At 43.1% G+C, this 24,387-nt stretch overlaps 1 protein-coding gene across 3 annotated transcripts in view; it reads left to right on the top strand.

Annotated features, from left to right (window-relative positions):
* ARHGAP10 (Rho GTPase activating protein 10) overlaps nucleotides 1-24,387 on the top strand; it is a 311,913-nt gene that overhangs the window by 56,866 nt on the left and 230,660 nt on the right. For all 3 annotated transcript variants that reach the window (XM_034661542.1, XM_034661541.1, XM_002916964.3), the window contains exons 2-3: nucleotides 19,870-19,965; nucleotides 20,040-20,101. In XM_034661542.1, the coding sequence (XP_034517433.1) occupies nucleotides 19,870-19,965; nucleotides 20,040-20,101 (158 nt within the window). The remainder of the gene's footprint in view (nucleotides 1-19,869; nucleotides 19,966-20,039; nucleotides 20,102-24,387) is intronic.

Raw genomic sequence — 24,387 nt, 5'->3', positions numbered from 1 at the left:
CTGGCCACGAGGATTGGAAGCTCGTAAATCACCATGCTGTGTTGCCGTCTCTGTATCATCTCTGGGAATCTGTTTCTCCTAGTACCTAGTTTCTATAGTTTGGGGCTTCTCTTGTGCTGTATGGAGGTATGAATGTGATATATAAAAGTTGGGTATTTCTCAACTCCATTTATCAGCTTCTCTTCATTTTTTAAGAAGCTAGTTCTTAGAGGGCACCTGGGTGGCTCAGTTGGTTGGGCATCTGACTCTTGATTTCATCTTGGGTCATGATCTTGGGGTTGTGGGATTGCAATGCACTGAGCGTGGAGTCTGCTTGAGATTCTCTCTCTCTGCCCTCCTCCACTCAGGTACTATCTCATTAAAAAAAGAAAAAAAAGTGAGTTCTTAGAAAACCAAAGCAAAAGAGTAATCTGGAAGTTAGAATTAATGATCTTACTTATATGGCATTGCTTATAGAGAGTGGATAACAAGCCTGGTAAATCTTATGCTAATACAGAGTGCAAATCCAAGAGATATCCCAGTCCAACTCAGTACACTTCAAAGAAGCCTATAAATTTTGCACATATACAATATTTTCAGTGAGGTCTTTATTATAATAAAATGTATATTCACTTATAAAATTTATACTTCCACCCAATAAGTCCTTTATTTATATTTATCTTATAGGAATTAACCAGTTTTGTTCAAAAGTGTTTTTGTACCAGATTATAGTAATGCCCCTACCTGTCTTCAACTCTCTATACCAGAGGACTCTCTTTTCTTTCTCTACTATTAAAAAATGCTAGTATGGCTCAATGTACTGATTTTATCACCCACTAAATCACAGATGGTGCACTGAAAAGTACTGCTCTGGGTACTTTGAAAAATGTTGCTGTAGGTCAGTTCTATTCAAGAGTGAAGCCGGTAGACCTATGCTAGTCTGCACACTGTTGGTTACGATAAGTTGACTTCCTTTATCAAGAAGTTTTGCTGTAGGGGTGCCTCAGTTGGCTCAGTTGGTTAAGCATCTGTCTTTGGCTCAGGTTATGATCCTGGGGTCTTGGGATCAAGCCCTGTGTCATGTTCCCTTCTCAGCGGGGACTCTGCTTCTCCTCTGCCTGACGCTCCCACTCCCCCTGCCTGTAGTCTCTCTCTCTCTGTCAAATAAATAAATAAAATTAAAAAAAAAAGTCTTGCTATAAAATAGCTTCAGCCAAACTAAACGGGTGTGCTCAGTTAATTAACATTTTGTCCAAATTCCTTGTCTCAGGGACCCTGTGATGATGAACCATTCAGTAGCATTGCCTGTGGGCACCACAAAACTTTCTTTGCCATCTAGTTCTTAGCCATGCAGCTCTCAGGTTTCCAAGCCTCTGGTAGATTTGAAAGGTGAGTGCTACAGTAATTTGGTATGTCAGTTAAACCCCCATAGCCCAGTGCAGCTTAGTGTGCGAGCAAGTAATTCTACTGGACAGAGCTTAGGAATGAAGAGGTCATGAGTTGGGAATCAGAGTGACCTGGGCTTACTTCTGGTTTTACTGTGTGACCTATTTTACTTCTCTGTTTCCCAACCCCCCTATGTCCATAAAATGAAGACATGATATTTACCTTTGTAGTGTGATTCTAAGGATGAGGGGTAAACTTTATATAACACACCCAGCACAGTAGTAGATGCTTATTGCTTTTAGGAATAATTCTGAAATGATGAAGTTCTAAAAAAGAAAAATAATAGGGATAATTGGTTGTATTAAGTAAAAAGTATGACATGAGACCGTGATTTCAAATGCGGTACAGAAAGAAAAAGAAACAGAATAACTTAAAGATGGCAGAATTGTTTTTAAAAAAAGTAAAATTTAGGACAATTGGAAATACTCAGTTTAATTTTCTTCTAAAATATTCAGGGATGTAAGAGGGTGGGTGCTTTTTAAGCGTGCAAATGATGGAAGATGCTTCTTCAAAATAATGGGAAAAATTTGACTACTTAAGAAGATACAAAATTCAAAATCATAATCCAAAGAAGAGGTCACACAAGTAATAGGGAAAAATATTTAAAACAAAATTATGTATCAAACTAGTTGGAGTAGAGAAAATAAAGACAGTCTGTTAATGGCAATTTACACCATAGAAATACTTGCAATCAAGGCAATAAAGATTAAAGATGAGAAAGTACAAAAAAAAAATTAACTTTGAAAAAAGTTGGGCACATGGAGTAATGAACTCCCATGTACCTGTAACCTTCCTCCAGGAATTATGAAGTCATGGTTCAGTGCTGAGGTATAATTTAGGCTTGATTGGAAGGCATTTATCAGTCAAGTTTGTAACTTATAGATTTGATCCTTGGGTTTCTAGGTTACTTAAATTTTTAATAATTATGTCTTTGCTTTATCAGTTTGTGGAAAATGAAATCCATATTTCCTTTTGGAAGCTTTCCATCTCTAATTCAACTTTTTCTTTCCCTCTGTGCTGACTGTCCTGTGACAAATTTACTTTCCGTAACATAGCTTGGTGAATAAAGAATGTTAGCTGATCTCTTGCTAAGTGTCCTTTGAACTGGAGCCTGGATGTTATAATGGGCTAGAAGTGTTCATGTAGGTCTTTACCCATCTTTTGCTTTGTGTGTGTAGTTTTGGTTGGGGAAGGGTGAATCAATAATGTAATTAAATTTAGAGTGATAGTAATAAAAAACTTAACTGGAAAATAGGCTTTAGGGGCATGTAGATCTTCAATCAACATATAGCTGAGTATTATACATTTAATTTAAGTTTTAGAATTTCTTATACATTTTAGTGTTTCCTTTTCCATTACGTACTGATTTGAAATAAAAACCATTTGAAATCAGGAACCGTGGATTGCATATAGTACAGCCACATGCATCTGCTGTCTATATGTATGTCTGATAACTGTGGAGTCAGGTTACAAACGCAGGCAGAGGTGAGTACCCCTGAGCTTGGAGTCCTGGGGGATTCAAATGTAGGGTGCATTTGAGTTTTGGAGGAGATAGTAGAGGAGCATTCCAGACAGAAGGCAGGTCATGTTTAAAGACCCCAAGGAAGGAGAGAATTTGGCATCCCCCCTCCCTGCCTTGGGCTATAGGAGGGAGGCTGATGAAGCTGGAACTGTGTGAGCTTAGGGGACAAATGAGGCTGGAGGACTGAGCAGAGACTAAATCAGTCAGGGTATTTTAGACCTTTGGGTTTTATCCTACATACAACAGAATGATATTGCAGACTTAAGCTGGGGAGTAAGAAAATTTCATTTATATTTTCAGTTAGCTTTTGCTGCTGTGTAGGAATTGGGCCGAAGGCGAATGAGTGGCAGCAGAGTGACCAATGAGGGCTGTGTTAACAGGATTACATGTGCTAATGGTGGACACAGAGAAACTGAGCAGATCCACGGGATATTTGGATGTGGAGCTGGATGTGTAGGGAGTTCAAGGAGAGGGAGGAATCAGGACGATTTGTCAGAGAATTACTTCTTGCCAAATCCCCAGCCTTGCGAAACATGTGGCACTTTTGAGCATTGTCAGTTTTGTGTCCTTTCTGATTCTGCACAGCCCTCATACCTCATTTTGGCTCGGTCTTTTCTCTGTCTTGTCGTCTTCTGCCTCCCCCTTTCTCCATCACAAGTGTCCCTTCATGGTTCTCTTCTTTATTTTCTGCTCCAGATTTTCTCTACTTTGTCCTTCTAACAAGGAAAATTCACTTCAGTTACCTCTCTGCACATAATTCACAATGAGAATCTCTGGCCTTGACCTTTATCTTCAGCTGTTTTCAGAATTTCTGTTTAGTTCATCTGCTACTTTGTGAAATAGCTAAAATGCATTTGTTTCCTCACCTTACCTTGGCTTCCTCTCTTGACTTCCCTTTAAAACAAAACAAAACAAAACAAAACAAAAAACTGGTTCCGCCATTCTGTCACCCGGACAGGATAACTTAGTAATCTTTTGACTCATTATTTTCCTTTACAACAATTTGTTATATAAAACCCAGTATTCTTCCCAAGTTGTTGAAGAAACTGGAGCTTGGAAGGGTTGTCACCTGCTCAGCGCCACCCAGCTGGTCTCTGGGAACACTAGTGTGTGAGCCCCAGTCCATGTGACATGGTCCAGAACCTATGATCGCAATCATTGTGCTGTGTTACAGGCCAGGGAGCTTTGTGATGAGGCTTTTCTGAGGGAAAACTAGCCTTACTTTGTAAAATATGTCCAATTTTCAGAGGTTGGGACCTCAGCTGTTGACAGTAGTCTTGCTGGCTATCTGAGCTTTTTCTCTGGAAATGTTGCACACATATTATCTTTTTTTTAATGAATATAAAAGAAACGGGTCAGCTGCCACAGCAGGTTGTTTGCATTCTTCCCTGTTTTAGGGGGAGAAAGAGAGGAGAAACAGTAAGCAGCAGTTGCAGATTTTTCATTTTCTTCTCCCCTACCATACAGGAAAGGTTATGTACCCATATGCTTGCAAAAACTGAATTTCACTAAAATCGTATTGGCCATCAGGTGAAAAGCTATTTAAATTTTCTTTCATGGCTAGCAAATTTGATTTTTTTTTTAATGTGTGTTTATTGGTGGTTGGATGAGGTCAATCCACATTGGAGAGAGCCATCTGCTTTGCTCAGTCTACCAACTGAAATGCTAGTGTCTTCTGGAAACACCTCCCAGCCACACCTAGGAATAATATATCATGTGACATCCAGGCATCGTGTGGCCCAGTCAAGTTCACACATAAAATTCACCATGACGGCCACGTTGTCCTGTACTTCAGTCTATCCTGATGGTCAGGTATCATCCATTCTTTTGTTTTGTTTTGGCTTTAACTTATTTTTTCCCTGATTCTGAAACTAATTTATGCTAAATGAGGAATATTTTGAAAATACAGAAAATTAGAACATAAAAAGAATCATTGGTTTAGATGGGGTGGGAGGACTTTCCAACTGTTAGATGTGCACTTCTATGCTTTTCTCATGCTTTCAGTGAATTTACAAGTTGACCATGTGTCTTATTTATTTATAACACCTCTTTCCTCTTTGAACATGGCTAGTTTTCGGGAGGCCTAGACTTGTGTCCATCTACGCTAGGAGGCTTGGTTTGTGTGGCTCCTTCTGTCTGGGGTCCTGGTGTACGTTGTCCTTGCCCTAAGGGCATGAAACCAAGAAGCAGACCTCACAGACCTGACTACCCGGCTGGTACTTGTTTTTTAAGAGCTACTTTTCCAGTTGCTCTTTCCTTCTTCCAGTTGGCTGTGGGTTCCTCTGCATAGCTTTCTTATCCTGCCCTTCTTCGTGGCCAACTTTCCTTTCCTGGGGACTATCCACAAAACGCCCCCCCCCTCAGAACTAAAAAAAAATTTCATTTCATTCTGAATAAAAGAACTCTTGGAAATCCTGAGAACAATGTCATCACTATGGCAAAATTTCACAGAAATCATTGCACAGAGTATGTAGACCAAGCCTGGGACCCAACCAGCTATGAAGGCTGCCTCTCCAGGGAGGGGCATAAAGGGGGCGGTGGCCTGGGTGGGCCAGGCACAGGTGGTGGCTGTGCCCTATGATGAGCCTGTGGTACCAGGCTCAGGCCCCAGCCTGCAGCTACCACCACAGGGCTGCGGCCAGGGGCTGGGAGGGATCACCCTGTCTTTGAGGTCCTTCTGTGTGAGAACCTTTCCAGCTGCCTGTGCCCCACATTGCCCGCTTGCAGCACTGTTGCTAGAAATTCCGTAGTCAGAGCAGCTCCACTTTCAGCCCTGCTTGTAGGTCCCTGTCCAGGAGCTGCCAGCCCTTGCCTCCCCACTGGTCCCAGAGCTCCTCGATGTTCATGCCTCTATTGAGGTCAGAGTCTGACTTGTAGAGCCCAAAGAGGCCAAAGCCACTTACCTCCCAGTAATGGTGCAGGTCCCCTGGCAAGCTCCCGTGGTCCAGGCCTGTGACCACAGGTGCAAAGGCCAGCTTTTCCTCCACACAGTGTTTGCAGATGCCCACACAACCTTGAAAAAAGGTTCTTGACCTCTCCTCTAACGCTCCCACAAAATCAAGACATTTTGATGATCTACATATATTTTTTAAGGGCATCATAAGGAAAGGATCTTGTGGCCCATCTGTGGCCTGCTCAGTTTTCCCTGTGGGGAGGCGGCATATTGTGACCATTTAGATGGAAAGCTGGCACCAGGGTTCAAATCTTTGCTCCACCATCAACTCAGTGTGACCCGTTTGTGTCTTCTGGTGCTTGTCCCTAAAATACAGTGGAAAAAAGCGTACCTAACTGGGCGTAGTGAGGATTAAATGAGCTAATACAGGCAAAGCACTTCCTTGGAGCGACCAGCACGTCGGAGGGGCTACATAACTATTAGATGGTTGTTGCACACAGTTAAACTGTTGGGAAGCACTGGATTTGAACCCATTTTCTAGTCCATTAGGAGTGTTAAAACTGCTTTATGTCGAACACGTCCTTATGTCCTTATGTAAAAATGGCCCATCTCGTCGACTCCTGCCTTGCCGACTAGTTTTTCAGATGAACTGGTTTCTGCCTTTTGGGGCATTTTGTGGAATTTTATGGTTAACAAAGTAAAATCTTCAGAAATAATTTTGACCTTTAAAGGATGCATTTTGTCCTCTTTGGCTTTGTACCCAAGTTGTCACTCTTGGCATTTGCTAACTACTTCACAGCTTCTATAAGGAAAAATGGCTTTGCTCACAGCCACTGCTGAGAAAGTCCTCTGAGGACCACATGACCTCCCTCCTCTCTTCTCCCTGAACTGGCTGACTTGCTTGGGGTGGGACACTAGACAGCTACTTCTGCGGAACAATAATGAGCCAGACCTGTTTGATTCTCTTGAGTATCTTAATTTGGGAAATAAGGGAAAAACAGTTAAGAGCTCCACTTCAAAGAGTACCGTCCGCTAATGTAAGGATAGTGAAAGGGCCCCACCGGTCAGGGACATGGCAGCGGTTCCGACAGCAAGAATTGATATGAAATAGAAAACAGAGCAGTTGAAAGTGAGAGAGAGAAAAAAAAAAAAGTAAACAGAAGCCAGGTTGTGTTAATGGCAGTGATCCAGAGAGGAGATCCCACGGCAGGCTCTGCTGCGAGCTCTGTCAGGACACGTTGTTTACTTTCCTCTTCTGGATTCTTTGCTATTGTATTCTCATGATTTGAGTCTTTATTTCTTGTATTCAAAAGGCCCTCATTTATATAGATTGTGCAGTAGAGATAGTCTTTTCTCATTCCCATCTGGAGGATTCCCCTCATTTTGTTCCTACTGCCTGGAGTGTCTCCTCTGTGGTTTACGGTGATATAAATTTAACTCACTTTTTTGGACCCTGTTCAAGCCTCCCATTCCATGCTGTGCTTTTGTGATGACTTTCACATTTTTTTGGAGTTCGTCTTCCATGAAACTCTTGTGGAGTGTGTAATCTGGACCCATCAGTGTATATGTGGCATGTGATGTCATGGTGATCTCTCTCTGATGGTGGTCACGGACTCTCTAGGGCAACCATTACATCTTGGTATTTGGGTGACACGATGGGCTGTGCTGAGTGAATGATGCAAGTCCTGGGGCATTTCTTGGGGCATTGCTTTTAGCTCTTGTGATCCTGGTTTATCTTGGGACACAAAAGAAGAGGTTTTAGCTCCCCCTTACAGTAAGTCTTGTTTTACTTAAAAAAAGAAGTTATTTTAAAGGAAATAAATGATGAAAGCATTTGAAAGAAACGAGAGTTACATAGTAACAGTTAGCTTTTTGGCTGGCAACTAAGTTTCTCTTTTGTGCTGTAACACGGTGATGCTCCAAAGGCAGGAGAGCAGGAAAGCTCACAATCATGAGCCAGATAAACACCTGACACCTCAGGCCCTACTCCTATTTACTTTGGGCTTTAAGCATATACTGTGGTTAACACAGTAGCTTGTCTTGACATTATCCCCTGTATGTGGTTTTGTTTTTCTTTTTGTCTCCCCTTTCTTAGGACATTTTGGAAACCACTTTGTTTGCCGGCTTACTATATTCAGTCACCAGAATGTTTGAATAATACTGTTTTGCCATGGAGCTTAAATCCCTGATCTGTAAGAACAATGCTTACCAATAGTGTTCTTAATGCCTATATTACTTTTAACCCCAAGGTTACCTTATTTTTCTAAAAAGAGAAAAAAAAATCCTGATATATTGGGCTGCTGGGGCTGCCATACCAAGGTACCACAGATGGAGTGGCCTACGTAATGGAAATATATTGTCTCCCTGCCCTGAAGGTTGGAAGTCCAGAACTGAGGTATCCACAGGGCTGGTTCTTTCTGGGGCTTGTGAGAGGCTTCCCTCACAGAGGCCTGGAACACTCTCTTTAGCTTATAGATGGCCATCTTCCTCTGTCTCTCCACCTTGTCTTCCCTCTGTATGTGTCTCTGTGTCCAAATTTCCCCTTTTTATAAGGTCACCAGTCATATTGGATGGGAGCCTACCCTAATGATCTGGGTTTATCTTGATTACACCTGTAATCAAGACTCTCCCCCCAAATAAGGTTCCCTTCTGAGATCCTGAGGGTTAGGACTCTAATATGTGAATTGGGAAGGGGGCACAATGGAACCCATAACACAGGGGAACAAGAACACTTTACTAATTTTAAACACTTACAAAGCAGGCTTTCTTGTCTTTGAAGCCAAGAAGTTTCAAAGGTGATTGCTATCCTTGGGAAAGTCTTTGCATGTAGACCCCTCAACGTACTAGGTTGAGATCCCGGAGTATTATCAGTTTTTGGGCACAGTTTCCAGAAATCCTTTAAAGAGGTACTGTAATTTCTAGCCTGGATCAGGGCAGTAGCCTCCTAACTCGTTTTCCTGCTGCCCCTCTTGTCTACCTTCAGTCTGTTCTCAGCACAGCAGCCAGAGTGATGCTGTTAAATGTTCAGTCATGACCCTTATCTGCTCAGAACCTTCCAGAAGCTCCCCATTTTACTCATAATAGAAGCTCAAGTCCTTTCTGAACTGTCCCCCCTTATCTTTGCCCTTCTTGCCAGTTGGTTTTCTATCCCTCCCTTAGTCATACCAGCCTTTCGCTGTCCTGCAGCAGGTCTGTGCATGACAGTCCCCTCTGTCTGGCAAGGCAGTTATCTGTGTGGCTTGTTCCTTGCATCATTCAAGTCTTTGGTCTGGTGCCATCTTTTTATACCATCCACTCATATCTGCCCAGCCTTTCCCCAGGCATTCCCATTTCCCTAACCTTTCTTCATTTTTCTCCATGGCACTTACCTGCTCCCAAAATACTACGTAATTTACGTTTTATTATCTGTCTTCTCTGCTCCCTTTCTACTCCCCCATCTCGCCGTGGCCTGTCACCCACTCTCACCCCAGTTGCTGTGATTTGTTTGTTGTGTATCCTCTGTGTCTAGAACACTGGCAAATATTTGGATGAATACACAACATGAATAGAATGTGGATGTGTAGAATGAGAAATGAGATGCTGAGAAAGGGACACTGGAATTCGGGCCGCTGCGGTTCCTGGAAGTATGGATAGGAATGAGATGAGGGTAGATGGGATGAAGGACAACAAAATGGTTCATTGATTCAGGGATGTGTGGGTGTCCTTGTTTCTTTCATTTTAATGCATTGTGATCATTTTATTCTTTTGTGCTAATTATTTTATTTTATGACTATCTACCACAAGAGTTGCAAGGATAGACTAATGAATATCCATGTATCCTTTTGTAGACCCACCAATTGTTTAACGTTTTGTGGCCTTCATTTCTTTTGTTCTGTATATACACATTCCATGTGTCTGTGTCTCTGGCTGGCCCGTGGGGACTATTCGTGGGTCAGTCATCTATCCCTATTACTTTAACCCTGGTAAAGTTTGGGGAGCGTTACGTGCCACAAAATCTCCCAGTGTTGGAAGCGAAGGCTCTGGCTCAAGCGTATTGCTCTAGAAGGGAAAGTGAGAGGTCACATGTTAGTAGGATGGGACATTCTGGGTATTTTCAGTTTGTAGATGGGAAATCTGATACATACTGTGTGTCTTGCCCAAAGCCACCTGTGGGATATAGCAGAGCCAGTACTTCAAGCCAGCTCTGCCGGTCTCGTTTTCATAAACCACGCTGCCTCTAGTATTCTGTGCCTTCAGTTCCTCATCTGTTAAATAGGACCATTAGTCTAGATTGTCTCTAAGATGATGCTCGAGTTCTCTAATTTAGGCCGGACTGGGAACCCCAATGCCTCCAGGGACCATGCAGATATTTTACATATGTGAGGGAGATGAGTAGAAGAATGTAGGGAGTGGGGGGGGCAATGGTAACTGGAGGTTTGAGAGATTCAGATTGCAATTGTAGCGAAAGGGGTGCCAAAAAAATGTTTATGGGACTGTCAGTTTTTGATGCTCAGATTTAGGTACTTCCCGGAAATGTCAAGCGATCCAAACATCAGCATACAGCCCTGTCATTATAATGTCTGTCAGCCCCTCAGCTCTTCTTCTTTTCTGTGAATTATAATTAGAGAAGGTGGAGCTTTGGGAGTGTGTTGGCCTCAATATTCTTTTTTTTTTTTTAAGATTTTATTTATTTATTCATTCGACAGAGATAGAGACAGCCAGCGAGAGAGGGAACACAAGCAGGGGGAGTGGGAGAGGAAGAAGCAGGCTCATAGCAGAGGAGCCTGATGTGGGGCTCGATCCCGGAACGCCGGGATCATGCCCTGAGCCGAAGGCAGACGCTTAACCGCTGTGCCACCCAGGCGCCCCTCTTTTTTTTTTTGTTTTTGTTTTTGTTTAAGATTTTATTTATTTATTTGACAGAGACAGAGACAGCCAGCGAGAGAGGGAACACAAGCAGGGGGAGTGGGAGAGGAAGAAGCAGGCTCATAGCGGAGGAGCCTGATATGGGGCTCGATCCCACAACGCTGGGATCACGCCCTGAGCCGAAGGCAGATGCTTAACCGCTGTGCCACCCAGGCACCCCTCAATATTCTTTTTCATACTTAAGCACTTCACCTTGATCCCCTTCCTCATGTGTGCGTGCATGCACTCCACCTTTGCAGCCTTTCTCTGGGGCATACTGTCCAACTGTTGGACCAAGTATTCCTCCCTAACCCTCCCTAACAGGTGCACCAGCAGGTTATACTAAAACTAGGATTCTATTCTACAACTTGGATTCTAGGTAGTGTTCTCCTTGAACTAGATGTGTGAAATTGAACTAGTTGTTCAAAGTTGTGCTTTCATTTCCCAATTGTATCGTGATGGTGAGAGACTGTCAGTGATTTTCAGACTGGGTTTTCTGTAGGGTGCACTCTTATCGGGGAGCCCTTTGTGGGAGATGGGGACCAGTTGAACAGGATCTTTACCCAAGCAGCTTCGATTATCTCTTGCTTCTATTACTTACTGGTTGTATAATCTTGGCCAAGTTGCTGAACCTCTGTGTGACTTGGTTTTCTTCTCCGTAATGTGGGCATAATAATAATAACCTGTCTCTTAGAGTGGTTGGGAAACTTAAAGCAATCAATAAATGTAAAGTGGTTAGGAGAATACCTGACATTACAGGTATGGTTGGCAGAATAATGGCCTCCAAAGAGATCCCTTTCTCTTCCTGGAACCTGTGAATATATTATTTTACTTGGCAAAAGGGACTTTGGAGATGGGATTAAGTTAAAGGCCTTGAGGTGGCGGGATTATCCTGGGTTAGGATGGTGGGCATATTGTAATCACGGTAGTCCTTAAGAGTCACACATCAGAGAAGATGTGTGATGGAAGTGGAGGTCAGAGTGATGTGATTGGGGGCTGGGGGCTCTGAGCCAAGGAATTTGGGCATCTTCTAGAGCCTGGAGAAGGCAAAGAAATGGATTTTCCCCTGGAGCCACCAGAAGAAATGCATCCCAGTGGGACTGACTTTGGCCTTCTGACTTCTAGAAATGTAAGAATAAATTTGTGTTGTTTTAAGCCACTAAATTTGTGGCGATTAGTTACAGCAGCAGTAGAAAAACAAATAGTTATCTGCTCATTTTTCTGATCTCAATGTAAATAAGATTTTCTTCAAACAACTGAATTTGTGACCAAAGACACTTTGAAAGCTGGTAGGCTAGGTGATTGCCAGAGTGCCCTGCTCATATGATAGCCTGTAGTGACAGGGATTCTCTCTGTACACAGAACCTAGCCTGTGTAGCCTCCTCACATTTGCTGAATGTGTATGGGACAGTTGAAGTTTGGAATAAGGTGTAGTGAAGGTTGCGTGGTGGTCTCCAGTGTGGACGTGCCTATGGGATTCTCTGCAGGGCTCACATCACTCACTTCTTGAGTGTTGCTCATAATTATTTTGGTTAACAGAATCCGGTTGTCTGTTATGTGCCATATTGCGTCTTGGGTCTTGTACCCTGGATTTATGCATTTGTTCTGGAGGCATATGCGTTTTTGTGGACTCATCTTATTTTCCTCTACCCCTTAGATCTGTCAATTCAGGTCTAGAATATTCTAGTGACTTTCGAAGCTGCTTTTTCTATGATTAAGAAGACCTTAACTATGCGCACACTCCAGTTGGGCTGGAATTGGAGAGTGAGGGCCAGGAATGCCTTCTTGCAACAGTTCAGAGATGCGGCTGGCCGTTGAGGTGTTCCTAGAACAGCCTGTGATTTGGCCTTCAGGCCTTGACTGGCCCAGTAATGCATTTTGGGCTCATGAGATGTTTGTGTCATTTAAAAAATCTACAAAGTGAGTTATTTACTTTTTTCTTTGACTCGTACAGAGAGGCTGTAATGCTGTTCTTGTATATAGTGCTGCTGCCAGTTGTGTGAATCTGGAAAACATGAAGCCAATATTCAGGCCTAGAGGAATTTTGTTTTGTAGCCAAGTTAAGTTGGATTAGCATCGGCATTATTTCCTTGGCATGAATCTGGCATGAAAGATATTAAGTTCTTAGAGTCTGTGCCCTGTTCCTCTAAATAAAACGTTGAAGAATTTTGGTACCTGTTTTGATGTGCAGAATGGGTGGTAGAGCTTCCCTTGGCAGAACGCTTGCATATTTGATAAACTAGTTACTTGGGTCTCTACATGCAAGGGAATGTGAACATCTAAGTGCAATCGGCCTATTTGAAAAAGGGCTTTAGAATCCAGTATGGTGTGTGCAGAGTCGTGTATTTCAAATTTAGTGAGTAAGAAAGACATTTATTTGCCGTTTCGTTCTTCTTCTCAAGCCTAGAAGTATAGAACATGCCACGTTTCCTCAAGTGGCCCTGTTGGTGCTTTGCTTGATGGTGTGGGAAGTTGCTGGGGACAGTAGTCACAGCCTTATCACCAGAGCCGAAGTGCAGGAAAACTAGAGCAACCTGAATAGAGAGGCTTCCCGTTCACCTCCTTCTGGGTGTCTGTGTGTGACTTAGTCATGGTCCTAACTGAAAACTGTTAATGGGTGGGTATTCCGCAAGAAAAAATTTCTCACCCATAAAATCAGCCAGGGTGAGCTGTGGCAATTTGGGCCAGTGTCTGGGGGCTCTCCCAACCTGGATTTAAACGGTGGTTGCATCTCTCCATGTGGTGCCGTACTTCTCAAACCCACCAGGTCTCCAACAGGACTCCTCATCTCTCACACAGCTCTTAACCCTGGGAAGAGTTTTATTGCCCGTGCTCTCTCCCATTTGTCTGCGGATTGAAGACCAACAAATTCTAGTCTGGGTGACTCTGAAGGGGCAAGTTCATTTGAAAGAGTGAAAATCACAGGAATTCTTTTACGTGAGCTGTGATTTCTGGATGCACCTTGACGGGATTTCATTCACAGTGGTCAGGAGTTAGTTGGCAGGAGAGGGTGGGGGCATGGAGCCACATGGATGTGAATTTTCTCTTTAGTTAGAAATTTTCACTAGGGCCGTTTGAATAACTGGGTGAGATCCTGGCAAAGAAATAATGCTCTATCTTCTGAAAGTCAGAATGATGTAATGGAAAGGACATTGGTAGAAGCTTGAGAGACTAGACAGTTGATCCTTTGCCTCCAGGACTTATTATTAACAGTCTGAAGAGGTCTGTGCCCTTGATCAAGTCTTGATCTTAAGTCCCTGAACTTAACCCATTTATAAAATAAGGTGACACCAGTGCCTACCCTCCTGGCTGATTATAAGGAGTAAATGAAGTAGTATTTGTAAGTCAGTTAGCATAGAGTAGGCACTCAGTAATGGTATTCCCATCCGGGGGACACTCACCGTCTTCCCCCAGTAGAGGAATGTTGCCAGGCTTTGTAATTTGAGAACTAAAGACTGGTTGAGATTCATGTGCAGTGATATTGGAAAGAGGAAACATTATCCTTTGCACAGAGCGTCTTTGTGCTTGTTTGATGGCCTGTACTAAATATGGTGAACTGTCTTATGATTGTTATGTTTGAAAAGGCAGACAATAGTTTTGAAAGTATAAACTACATGGGAGAATAAAATAAGTTTAAAATGTATGAAATGATGGAAATGTGATAAATGTGTGATTCTTAAAAGGAATGGCGTTTGGTGTGGTCAAATTTTTAAACAGTAAAAATTTTGTATAATGAACTCTAATAACACCAGAAGGAAGTCAACAGAAAGGAAAAATGATTTATTCTAAAATAAAGTATTAATGTGTCTATAATACTTAGCACTTAATAAGAGAGAAAAGCATGCTATTTACATAGGAAGAAATATATCCTATTGGCTGTGCAAATGAATCCAAATTTAATCTGCTATTACAAATATTTTAAACTAAAATGAAATTAGGTATTATGAAATGTTAAAAAACTGATGCCTTTAAGTTTTAACTTTTCCTGCCCTGGCCATAGGAAACATGGTCTTTATTTTATTTTTTAAGATTTTATTTGTCAGAGCACAAGCAGGGGGACAACAGGCAGAGGGAGAAGCAGGCTTCCCTGCTGATCAGGGAGCCTGATGCAGGATTCAATCCCAGGACCCTGGGATCATGACCTGAGCCGAAGGCAAACGCTTAACCAACTGAGCCACCCAGGTGCTCGGAAACATGGTCTTTAAAGTATATTTTGGCCTGGTGATTTGCATAAAATACCACAGGAAACCGCTCCGGAGGGGATAAGTATAATTTATGCCAGTGTTTATGTCTTATATAAATATTATATATAAAATGTATATAACATATAAGTAAATATACACACATAAGCACATATACACACGTAAATGGAACCAGCGTACATGCCCCTGTTGAGAAGCAACAAAGCAAACATTAACAAAATGGAATAACATAAAGTTATTCAAAATGATAAACCCACACACTAGTAATATCTGGAAATAGGGGCATGAAATGCAGAAGGGAAATCCCATTGTGTTCCCTGTTTCGGGGGTATAGTGAAGCATAAGACTGTCAGTTGTTGCCTCAGGGACATGACGTGATACTGTCAAGTGGGAAAATAGATGAGCCTGAGTAAGTTTTGATTAAATAAGGTAGTTTCAGGTGGTCAGTGCTATGATGGAAAATAAACTAGCAATAAGATAGAGAAGGATTTAGGGCTGCAGGGGACCCCGTTTTGGAGAGGGTGGTAGGGAGGAGGACTGTATGGGCTGAGCCATTAGGATTAAGAAAGAGCCAGCCCAGCAGGGGTGGGGAAGGAGTGTTTCAGGTGGAGGGAGCAGTGGGCTTAAGGGTGTCAGACTGGAATGAGTTTGGCATGTGTGACCAAGAGCACGCCAGTGTGGCTAAACCTTAGAGAAAAATTAGATGTTTGTTTGGATCACAATAGAAACTAAGTTACTTTGGAATGGTCTAAATAGCTAGGTTTTACTCTTTGGTTTAAAAATTTTTATTTTTTAGTTGTGAAATTATGGCAAAAATATGGAGGTATACAAATTTAATGTGTGTGTGTGTGTGTGTGTGTGTATATATATGTGTGTGTATATATATATATGTATATTTAAAGATTTTATTTATTTATTTGACAAAGACAGCCAGCAAGAGAGAAAAAATAAGCAGGGGAATTGGGAGAGGAAGAAGCAGGCTCCCAGCAGAGGAGCCTGATGCAGGGCTCAATCCTAGAACGCTGGGATCACTCCCTGAGCCAAAGGCAGACACTTAACGACTGAGCCACCCAGGCGCCCCAAAAACTAATGTATATTGTAAACAAGAACTGTGAAGCAAATATCTACAGACTCACCATTAGGTTATGAACTAAAATACTTTAATCCCTTTGTCATTTTCCCTCTGCCTTGCTCTCCTCGGCCCCTCAGTGGTAAACACTGTGTGACTTTCGAGGTAACGATTCACTTGCTTTTCTATAATTTCGTGACCTATGTATGCAATCCAAAATATAGTGTAACTTGTTTTGAACTTGATATGCGAGAACCATACCGTGTGTATTTTTGGTATGTGTCTTGCTTCTTTCTGTCCAAGTTGTGAGATTCATCTGTGTTGACATGTGAATTTATAGTTATTCTTACCCTATGGTGTATACATGTAATATAATTTTCAGTTCTATTGTTGATTGGTATATGTTTTTTTCAGTGTTTGGCTATGATTGTTCTGTTATGGATTTTCTAGTGTAAGTCTACAAGGGTGTATGTGTTAAGAGTTTATCTTGGGAATTTACTTGGACAATTTCTGGGTTGTAGGATATCATCAAATTTACTAGAAAATGTCAAAGTACTTAAAAAGTAAGGATCCCAATTTTTACTCTTAACCAGCAGTATATGAAGATTTCTATTGCTGCATATACAGAATTGCACTAACACCTGGGCTTGCCAGACTAATTTTTGCCAGTCTGGTGAATGTATTGAGGTATGTTGAGATTTTCATCTTCACTTATTACCACTGATGAGTTTGAGCACCTTTTTCGTGTGGTTATGAGCCATTTAGATTTCTTTCAGTTCCTTCTGTGAAGGGCCTGTTCAAATGTTTTGTTCGGTTTTTTATTGGAATTTCTGCCTCGTTAATTTATAGCTGTGATTTATGCCTCCTGGGTATGTGCTTATCTTCACCCTTTTTATGTCCTGACATTTTTAGAGTTTAACATGGTCAAATTCCATTCATCTTCCTATATTAATTTATCTATTGCTTTGTAACAAATCATCCCCAAACCGAGTGGCTTAAACAGCAGCCGTTTATTTCAGCCTGAATGTGGCTTGTCTGGATTAGCTCCTGCGTAGAGGGCAGGAAAGTTCTGCTTCTGCGGGTTGGCCATCTGTCCGATGGGGCAGTAAGTGGGGGGACTGGGCCCCAAGTCTTTGACCAACCAGCAAGCTGGCTCGGGCTTGTTCACATGGAAGGCAGAGGGTTCCAAGAGAGTGGAGCAGAGGTATACAAAGTTTCGTGAGACGGAGGCTCTCAATTAGCACATTGTCACTTTCACTACATCCTGCGACCTTTAAATCCAGCCTAGATTCAAGGGGTGGGAAGAGAGACTTCGCCAGTTGCTGGAGGAGCTGCAGAGTCGCATCAAAAAAAGAGGTGCCTACAAGGAGGGGTGGAGAATTGTCACCATTCTTGTAGTCCATCACATTTTACATTATGGTGTGTGCTTTTGTTCCATACGCCAAGGGTAAGAAATTACAATCCTATATTATCCTCTAAAAGTGTTGTGATTTAGCCTTTCACATTTATGTCTTTCAATCTCTTTATTTTAATGAAAGAAAAAGGATTTGAGAAGAGCACACTGAACATGAATTAGATAGAGGAAGAATGAAGTTTCAGAAACCATGATAGCGGGGGGATGCTGATAATAGGGGAGGTTATACATGTGTGTGGGAAGGGGGTCTTTGTGGCTTTTGTCCATTTTTGCTGGGAATGTAAAATTGTTCTAAAAAATATAGTCCTCTGGGACACCTGGGTGGTTCATTTGGTTAAGCATCTGCCTTTGGCTCAGGTCATGATCCCAGGGTTTTGGGATTGAGTCCCACGTCGGTCTCCTTGCTTGGCAGGCAGCCTGCTCTGCCTGCTGCTCCCTCTGCCTGTGCTCTCTCTCTGACAAATGAATAAAGTCTTAAATATATATATATATATTCATTCCTTTAAGAAAAAAATTAAGAAACCAAACCATAACAGTAGCTGAAAGAGGTCCAGGAGGTCATTGGGCAACCTTTGTACTTAATGATTGGATGTAAAGAGTTGGCAAAACAAAACAAAACAAAACAAAACAAAAATCAAGTAGCATTTTCTAATGTAAAAATAAGAATCTTTTGCTTTTGTTCTTTGTTTAGTCAATGAGTAAAATAAAATTGCTTCTATCTCATTAAAAACAGCGCTCAGTTTTCTACATTGTTGGCTTCCCTTTCTTGTTGATACTTATTGTTTCTGTTTGTACTCTGACCAGCAGTTATGGATTGCATTTTACTTTTTTCAACTTTTCAGTTTGCTTGGCATGAAACTTCAGCACTATCTGTTGGTATTCACGGTACTGAGACAGGAAGTGTAAGGAGTATCGGAGTCAGTTGAGCAGCTTCTTAGAAAGTCCTTTAGACCAGTGGCAGGATTGTATCCTGGCCAGGGTGTGGCTTTGTGCAAATAGTGCCGGCATAGAGTAAGGACTTTGCTGTTGTAGTAACTGTGCAACTTTGTGTAAATTATTTAACATCTCTGAGCTTTAGCACCCCATTGTAAAATGAAGATAATCTTTATTTTATATAGGAGTATTGAATGAGATAAAAAAAAATCACCTAGCATGGTCTATGGCCCATAAAATAAATGTTACCCTATTTTAGAAGTAGGGTTTTCCAGTATTAAGTTTTTTCCCTTTCTATATTTGTATGTACTTCTCTTTATTAATTTTTTAATTGAAGAATAATTGTATTAGGATCAACATAGTGATTCAATATTTATTGCATTATATGATTGCCACAAAAAGTCTAGTTACCATCTGTCACCGTACAAAGTTATTGTGATATTATTGACTATATTCCTCATGCTATACTTTACACCCCTGTGTCTTATTTATTTTATAATTGGAAGATTGCACCTCTCAGTTCCCTTCACTGTTTCATCTGTACCCCCCATCCGCCTCCCTTCGGACAACTGTCAGTTTGTTCTCTGTATCTATGAGTCTTTTTCTGTTTTGCTTTTCGTTTGATTTGGTTTTTTTTTTTTTTTTAGAGTCTACAGAGAAATGGAATAGTGTGGTATTTGTCTTTCTCTGACTTATTTCACTTAACATAATGCCCCCTAGTTCCCTCTGTGTTATCGTAAATGACAAGATTTAATTCCTTTTTATGGGTGAGTAGTATTCCATTGTGTATATAAACCACTCCTCCTTTATCCACTCATCTGTTGATGGACGTTAAGGCTCTTCCATATCTTGGCTATGGTAAATGAAACTGCAGTGTCGTTTTTTACTCTTTTCTATGAAGCCCCAGTTAAAAAAAAAAAAAAGAAAATCTATAGGTCTTTTGCAGAATAAATTCTTTCTACCATTTAAGCTTAGCCTTTAGTTACTTCCATGCTGCTATCTTCTATGAAAACTCTTTGATTCTTCTGGGTTTCTCTAGCTGAAGTTTGCTAGTCAGTTAAGGGCATCTGACTGGCTGACTTTGAGCTTTGATACTTTTATATTTGAAACCTTGGCCTCCAGCCAGTTCTTATCCAGCCCTGGGAGAAACCATCAGGTGTGTGTGTTCCTAATCATAGCGTGAACTTTTGAATTGGGCAAGTTCTGACCTGAGTGAGCAGAAACAGGGGAAGAGCTTTGGGAAACGGGAACAATATGGAGCTGTCACATCTCTGAGGAAGAAGAGGATGGGGGAGGGAGTAAACATTTCTTCAGCACCTGTTCTGTGCCAGAGTATAGAAGCAAAGACAGAAGCATTCCAGAGCATGCCAAGTTGAGGGCAATGGGCCCTGTGGCAAAGGAGTTGGGTTGTGCCTCATCATAGATTGGGTGGAGAGCTCTACAGCTCTAGCGACCTTAGGAATGCATTTCTTCTAAACCTGGACTTAAAGCCCCAGGTAACCATTAAGTTTTTTTTTTTTTTCCTAGGTCTTTCAGCAGCCCAGCGGAAGTTTGCACATTCACTCAGAGACTTTAAATTTGAGTTTATTGGTGATGCAGAGACTGATGACGAACGCTGCATAGGTACGTAAAGGTGAGGTTTATGGTTTGCCTTCCTTTGCTTTGGCCACCAAATAATCATAACTTTCTCTTTGTAGATGCTTCCTTACGCGAATTTTCTAATTTTTTGAAGAATCTGGAAGAACAGAGAGAAATTATGGTGAGTTGTGGGATGTAAATTAGTAAATTCAACTTTAAGCAGGGAAAATCTGGGTTTAGAAGCTGGTTCTGGTAGAAGCTTTTTTTTTTTTTTTAAGATTTTATTTATTTGAGAGAGAACAGGGGGAGGGGCAGAGGGGGAAACAGACTCCCCACAGAGTGCGGAGCCTGACGATGATGATGCGGGGCTCAGTCCTAGGACCCTGAGATCATGACCTGAGCTGAAATCAAGAGTCAGATGCTGGGGGTGCCTGGGTGGCACAGCGGTTAAGCGTCTGCCTTCGGCTCACTGCAGGATCGAGCCCCACATCAGGCTCCTCCACTATGAGCCTGCTTCTTCCTCTCCCACTCCCCCTACTTGTGTTCCCTCTCTCGCTGGCTGTCTCTATCTCTGTCAAATAAATAAATAAATTAAAAAAAAAAGAGTCAGATGCTGAACTGACTGAGCCACCCAGGCGCACCTCTGGTGGAAGTTTTGATGCATTTATCTGCAGATGAAGTTATGCTTAGTAGTGGAAAGAGCCCTGGATGAGGTTTCAGGAACCTGGATTTCTAGTTTCACAGTGGTGCTGACCGCAGTAAGATCTTAGACAAGTTGCCGGACCTCTAGATCAAGGCCCTGTTTCTTTATCCATAAAATAGTGGGTTGGACTATAACAGTGCTTTCTAGATTTTTTGTTACCATTGGAGCACTTTTGTTTAAATTCAGGCAGAACATTAATGTATCCAGAAGATAAAGGCAGAAAAGCTTATGTAGTGGCAGAGGGACCTCAGAGGAATGTGAGAGCCTGATTCACACTTTGGTAGATTTTTAGGTTGTGTGAAGGGAGAGAATTTGGGCCTGAACGTCTTTAGAATCTCGCTTTTCCTTGAGATTTGTGATCACAACAGTAATCATAATAGCTGCTCTCCACATGCCTGATGAGATGCTGAGTGCATTGAGGGGATAATTTTGTTTAACAAACACTCAGCGATGGATTTCAAGGGTATTGAATCATATTTTGTCACCTTTCTTAAAGGCGTCCCTCCTAATGTCTGTTCTTCATTCATCCAATAAAGATTTACAGTGGACTTGCCCCCAGATTATTGTGTACTATCTATTCACACCGGTTTTTATAGACTTTAAAAAAATGACAAACTATTTTTCTCTGTCCTTGAGAATGATAGCTAGAATTATGTTAATGTATCAGTGTACAAGTAGGCTTAGATGTGATTGTAATAATAATACTGAATGTGATAGCTAAGATAGTTGGCCTTCACTCTGTGACTGGTACTGGTTTAAGCTGTTAACCTAATATTTCATCTAATCTTCAAGTCAGCCCTGTGAGGTAGATTCTCTTATCGCCCCCTGTTTTGCCGTTGAGGAAACTGAGGGATGGTACCTTGACCAAGATCACAAGGCAGCTGAGAGGTAGGGCCAGAAGCAGGCAGCTGAACTGCCCACCATTTTGGCCAGCTTCCTAGATGTCACTGTCATTAATCTCTTGGAGGGTGGCAGTGGTGGGATTTCTGTCTGGTAGAGTTGCAGTCGAGGAAGTAGTGGGAGAGCACTGATTTTTTTATTTAAAAGTGACAGGGATATATGGCCTCTAAAAGCCCCAAGATAATTGGCACTGTACCTTCTTTCCCAAGATAATTTGTATATATTGTAAATATTGTAGAGGGCAGGTGTAGGTTTTTCTGGCACAGACTGACATATTCAGTGATTATTTGTGTAATCCCGGGTCACTGATTTTTTCAGCAGTTTAGGAAAGTCTAAATGTGATAGTGGATGAAAATAGTGCTGTGACATGACCTCTCTATGACACAAAGTGGGTGTGGGTGTGTTCTTAGTTTATGTGCATAGTACCAACTTTTTTGTTCTCAGCCCTCCTTGATATTTAGTTGTACTTCTGGACTCCCCAGCATTCGGCAAATACATATTTGATCTTGTATGTCCCAGTTATGGTTTAGCATCTGAGCACACAGAGACAAATGGAGCAATGTCCCTCATGGAAGTTGCGTTCTGGGAAGGAGAGGTGATAAATTAACATATAATATAGGTCAGGCTGTGGTAAGTCCTACAAAATGAAATAAAGCAGGGTTAGTAGCCAGAGTCAGAGAGTGGGGTGGGGTGCTACTTTGTCTAGGGTGGTGAGGGGAAGACTTTACTGCCGAGAAACATGTGAGGCGTCCTGGCGTTTAGGGGAAGAAGGTTCTGGGCAGAGTGGTGCCGGGTTTGAGCTCCACTGAAATACTCTGTAACTACTTCCTGTCTTGATGTTCTGTTTTCATCTCATGTTCCTTGAGATGAATTGACTAGGTCAAAAAATGAACGTGGTCTTAGCTCCAGGCTGTCTGATGGAGATAGCATGGTTCTCAGAGCTATGGTTAGCTGGTATCCTGACTTAATCTTCAGCTGTGAGGGGGTTGATAGGGTCTTTTAGATAGGGTGAGGGTGGTGGGGCTGAGTTTCCAGTACAGGGTAGAAGTAGGAATAGGATGTTGTCTGTGTAAGGTCATGAACCTCAGGGAGGGATGGGGCAGTATGTTACCACCCATTTGGAGGAACAGCAACTTTTGCTGCATAGCAGGAAACTGGTCAAAGCCAGAAAGCAGGGGGGGAGGTTAAGATGGCGGAGGAGTAGGGGACACCTTTTTCAGCCGGTCCCCTGAGTTGAGCTGGATAGGTACCGGACCAGCACCAGCAGGAATATCCACGGAATCAGCCTGAGACGCAGGAAGATACATCTGGATCTCTACAAATGAACATCTCCAGCGCTGAGTATCGAGGTACGAAGCGGGGAGCCGTGAAACCGCGCACAGATATCGGAAGCTAAACAGAAGGGGGAGGGAGCCGCCGTGTCAGGGCGCCGGGAAGCGGTAGCCACCTGCAAGGGGGAGTGGACAGACCGCGGACCCGCACGCTTGAGACAGCAGGCTGAGAAGGGAGCTCCGCGAGCGTACGCGAGAAGGCTGGCGGTTGGCGGGCCACCTGCACGGGGGAGCAGGTGGACTCGCGGACGGCACCCACGAGACAACAGACTTAGAACGCGAACTCCAGGAGCGCGCGCGCAGGGCGGCTGGCGGGCCACCTGCACCGGAGCGGGCGGACCGCGGACCCGCACTCTGGAAACGGCAGACTGAGTCCGTGAGCCGGGAGCGTGCACCACCAAGCATCTCACGGAGCTCCGGAGCTCCGGTGTGCTCACTGGATCGAGGCTGAGACCGGGAGCTCCGGGAGCGTCCGCGGGGCGGCTGGCGGCTGGAGGGCCACCTGCACGGGGGAGCAGGCGGACTCGCGGTCAGCACCCGTGAGACACCAGACTGAGACGGGGAGCTCCGGGAGCCCGCGCGGGGCGGCTGGCGGCGGGCGGGGTTGGAAACACAAAGGACAGAGACGTGCCGGCCCTGGAAGTGAGGGCTGGGACGCCGGGTGTGGGGCGCACAGCCCGGGATGCTGCAGGGTTGAGCAGCACCAACAGAAACAGAGTTAAAGTGGCCAGAACATCAGTGGAGAACGATCCGCGATCCCTCTGTTCTGAGACAGAGGCTGAATTTCAGCCGCTGCTGCTCTCTCAGAAGAGGCATAGCAAACCGCCAGGGAAAGCCGCCAGAGAACAAAAGCCCGGAAATACCGGCTCACAGGGTGCCCATCCCCATCCCCCCTCGCAAGGGACACAGAGACTCTACCCAAACAGGGTTTTCTGAGTACCTGCAGGCAGGCCCCTCCCCCAGAAGGCAGGCTGAAAAATCAAGAAGCCCACAACCCGGAGCGCCTGAGTGGCGCAGTCACCAAGCACCTGTCTTCGGATTAGGGTGTGATCACAACGCTCCGTAAGGAGTCCTTCATCGGGCTTCTCCACCGGGAACCTGCTTCTTCCTCTCCCACTCCTCTGCTTGGGTTCCCTTTCTTGCTGACTGTCTCTCTCTCTCTCAAATAAATAAATAAACTCTTTAAGGAAGAAGCCCACATCCCTAAGATCTCTATAAAACAAGGGCGCACGGCCTGGGTCCCAGTCAACACTTGGGCTCTGGACAACCCTGCAATCTCTCTTCATCAGAATGACGAGAAGGAGAAGTCCCCCCCAGCAAAGAAAAGATAATGAGTCTGTGGCCTCTGCCACAGAATTGGCCTCGGCCACAGAATTAATACATATGGATGTATCCCAATTATCAGAAATGGAATTCAGAGCAACAATGGTCAAGATGATGAGTAAACTTGAAAAAAGCATCAGAGAAAGCGTTGCTGAGAATATAGAATCCCTAAGGGCAGAAATGAGAGCGAATCTGACAGAAATTAAAAAT

The sequence above is a fragment of the Ailuropoda melanoleuca genome, chromosome 5, assembly GCF_002007445.2.
Source record: "Ailuropoda melanoleuca isolate Jingjing chromosome 5, ASM200744v2, whole genome shotgun sequence".
Lineage (NCBI taxonomy): Eukaryota > Metazoa > Chordata > Mammalia > Carnivora > Ursidae > Ailuropoda > Ailuropoda melanoleuca.
This window is presented reverse-complemented; position numbering and strand designations above follow the sequence as displayed.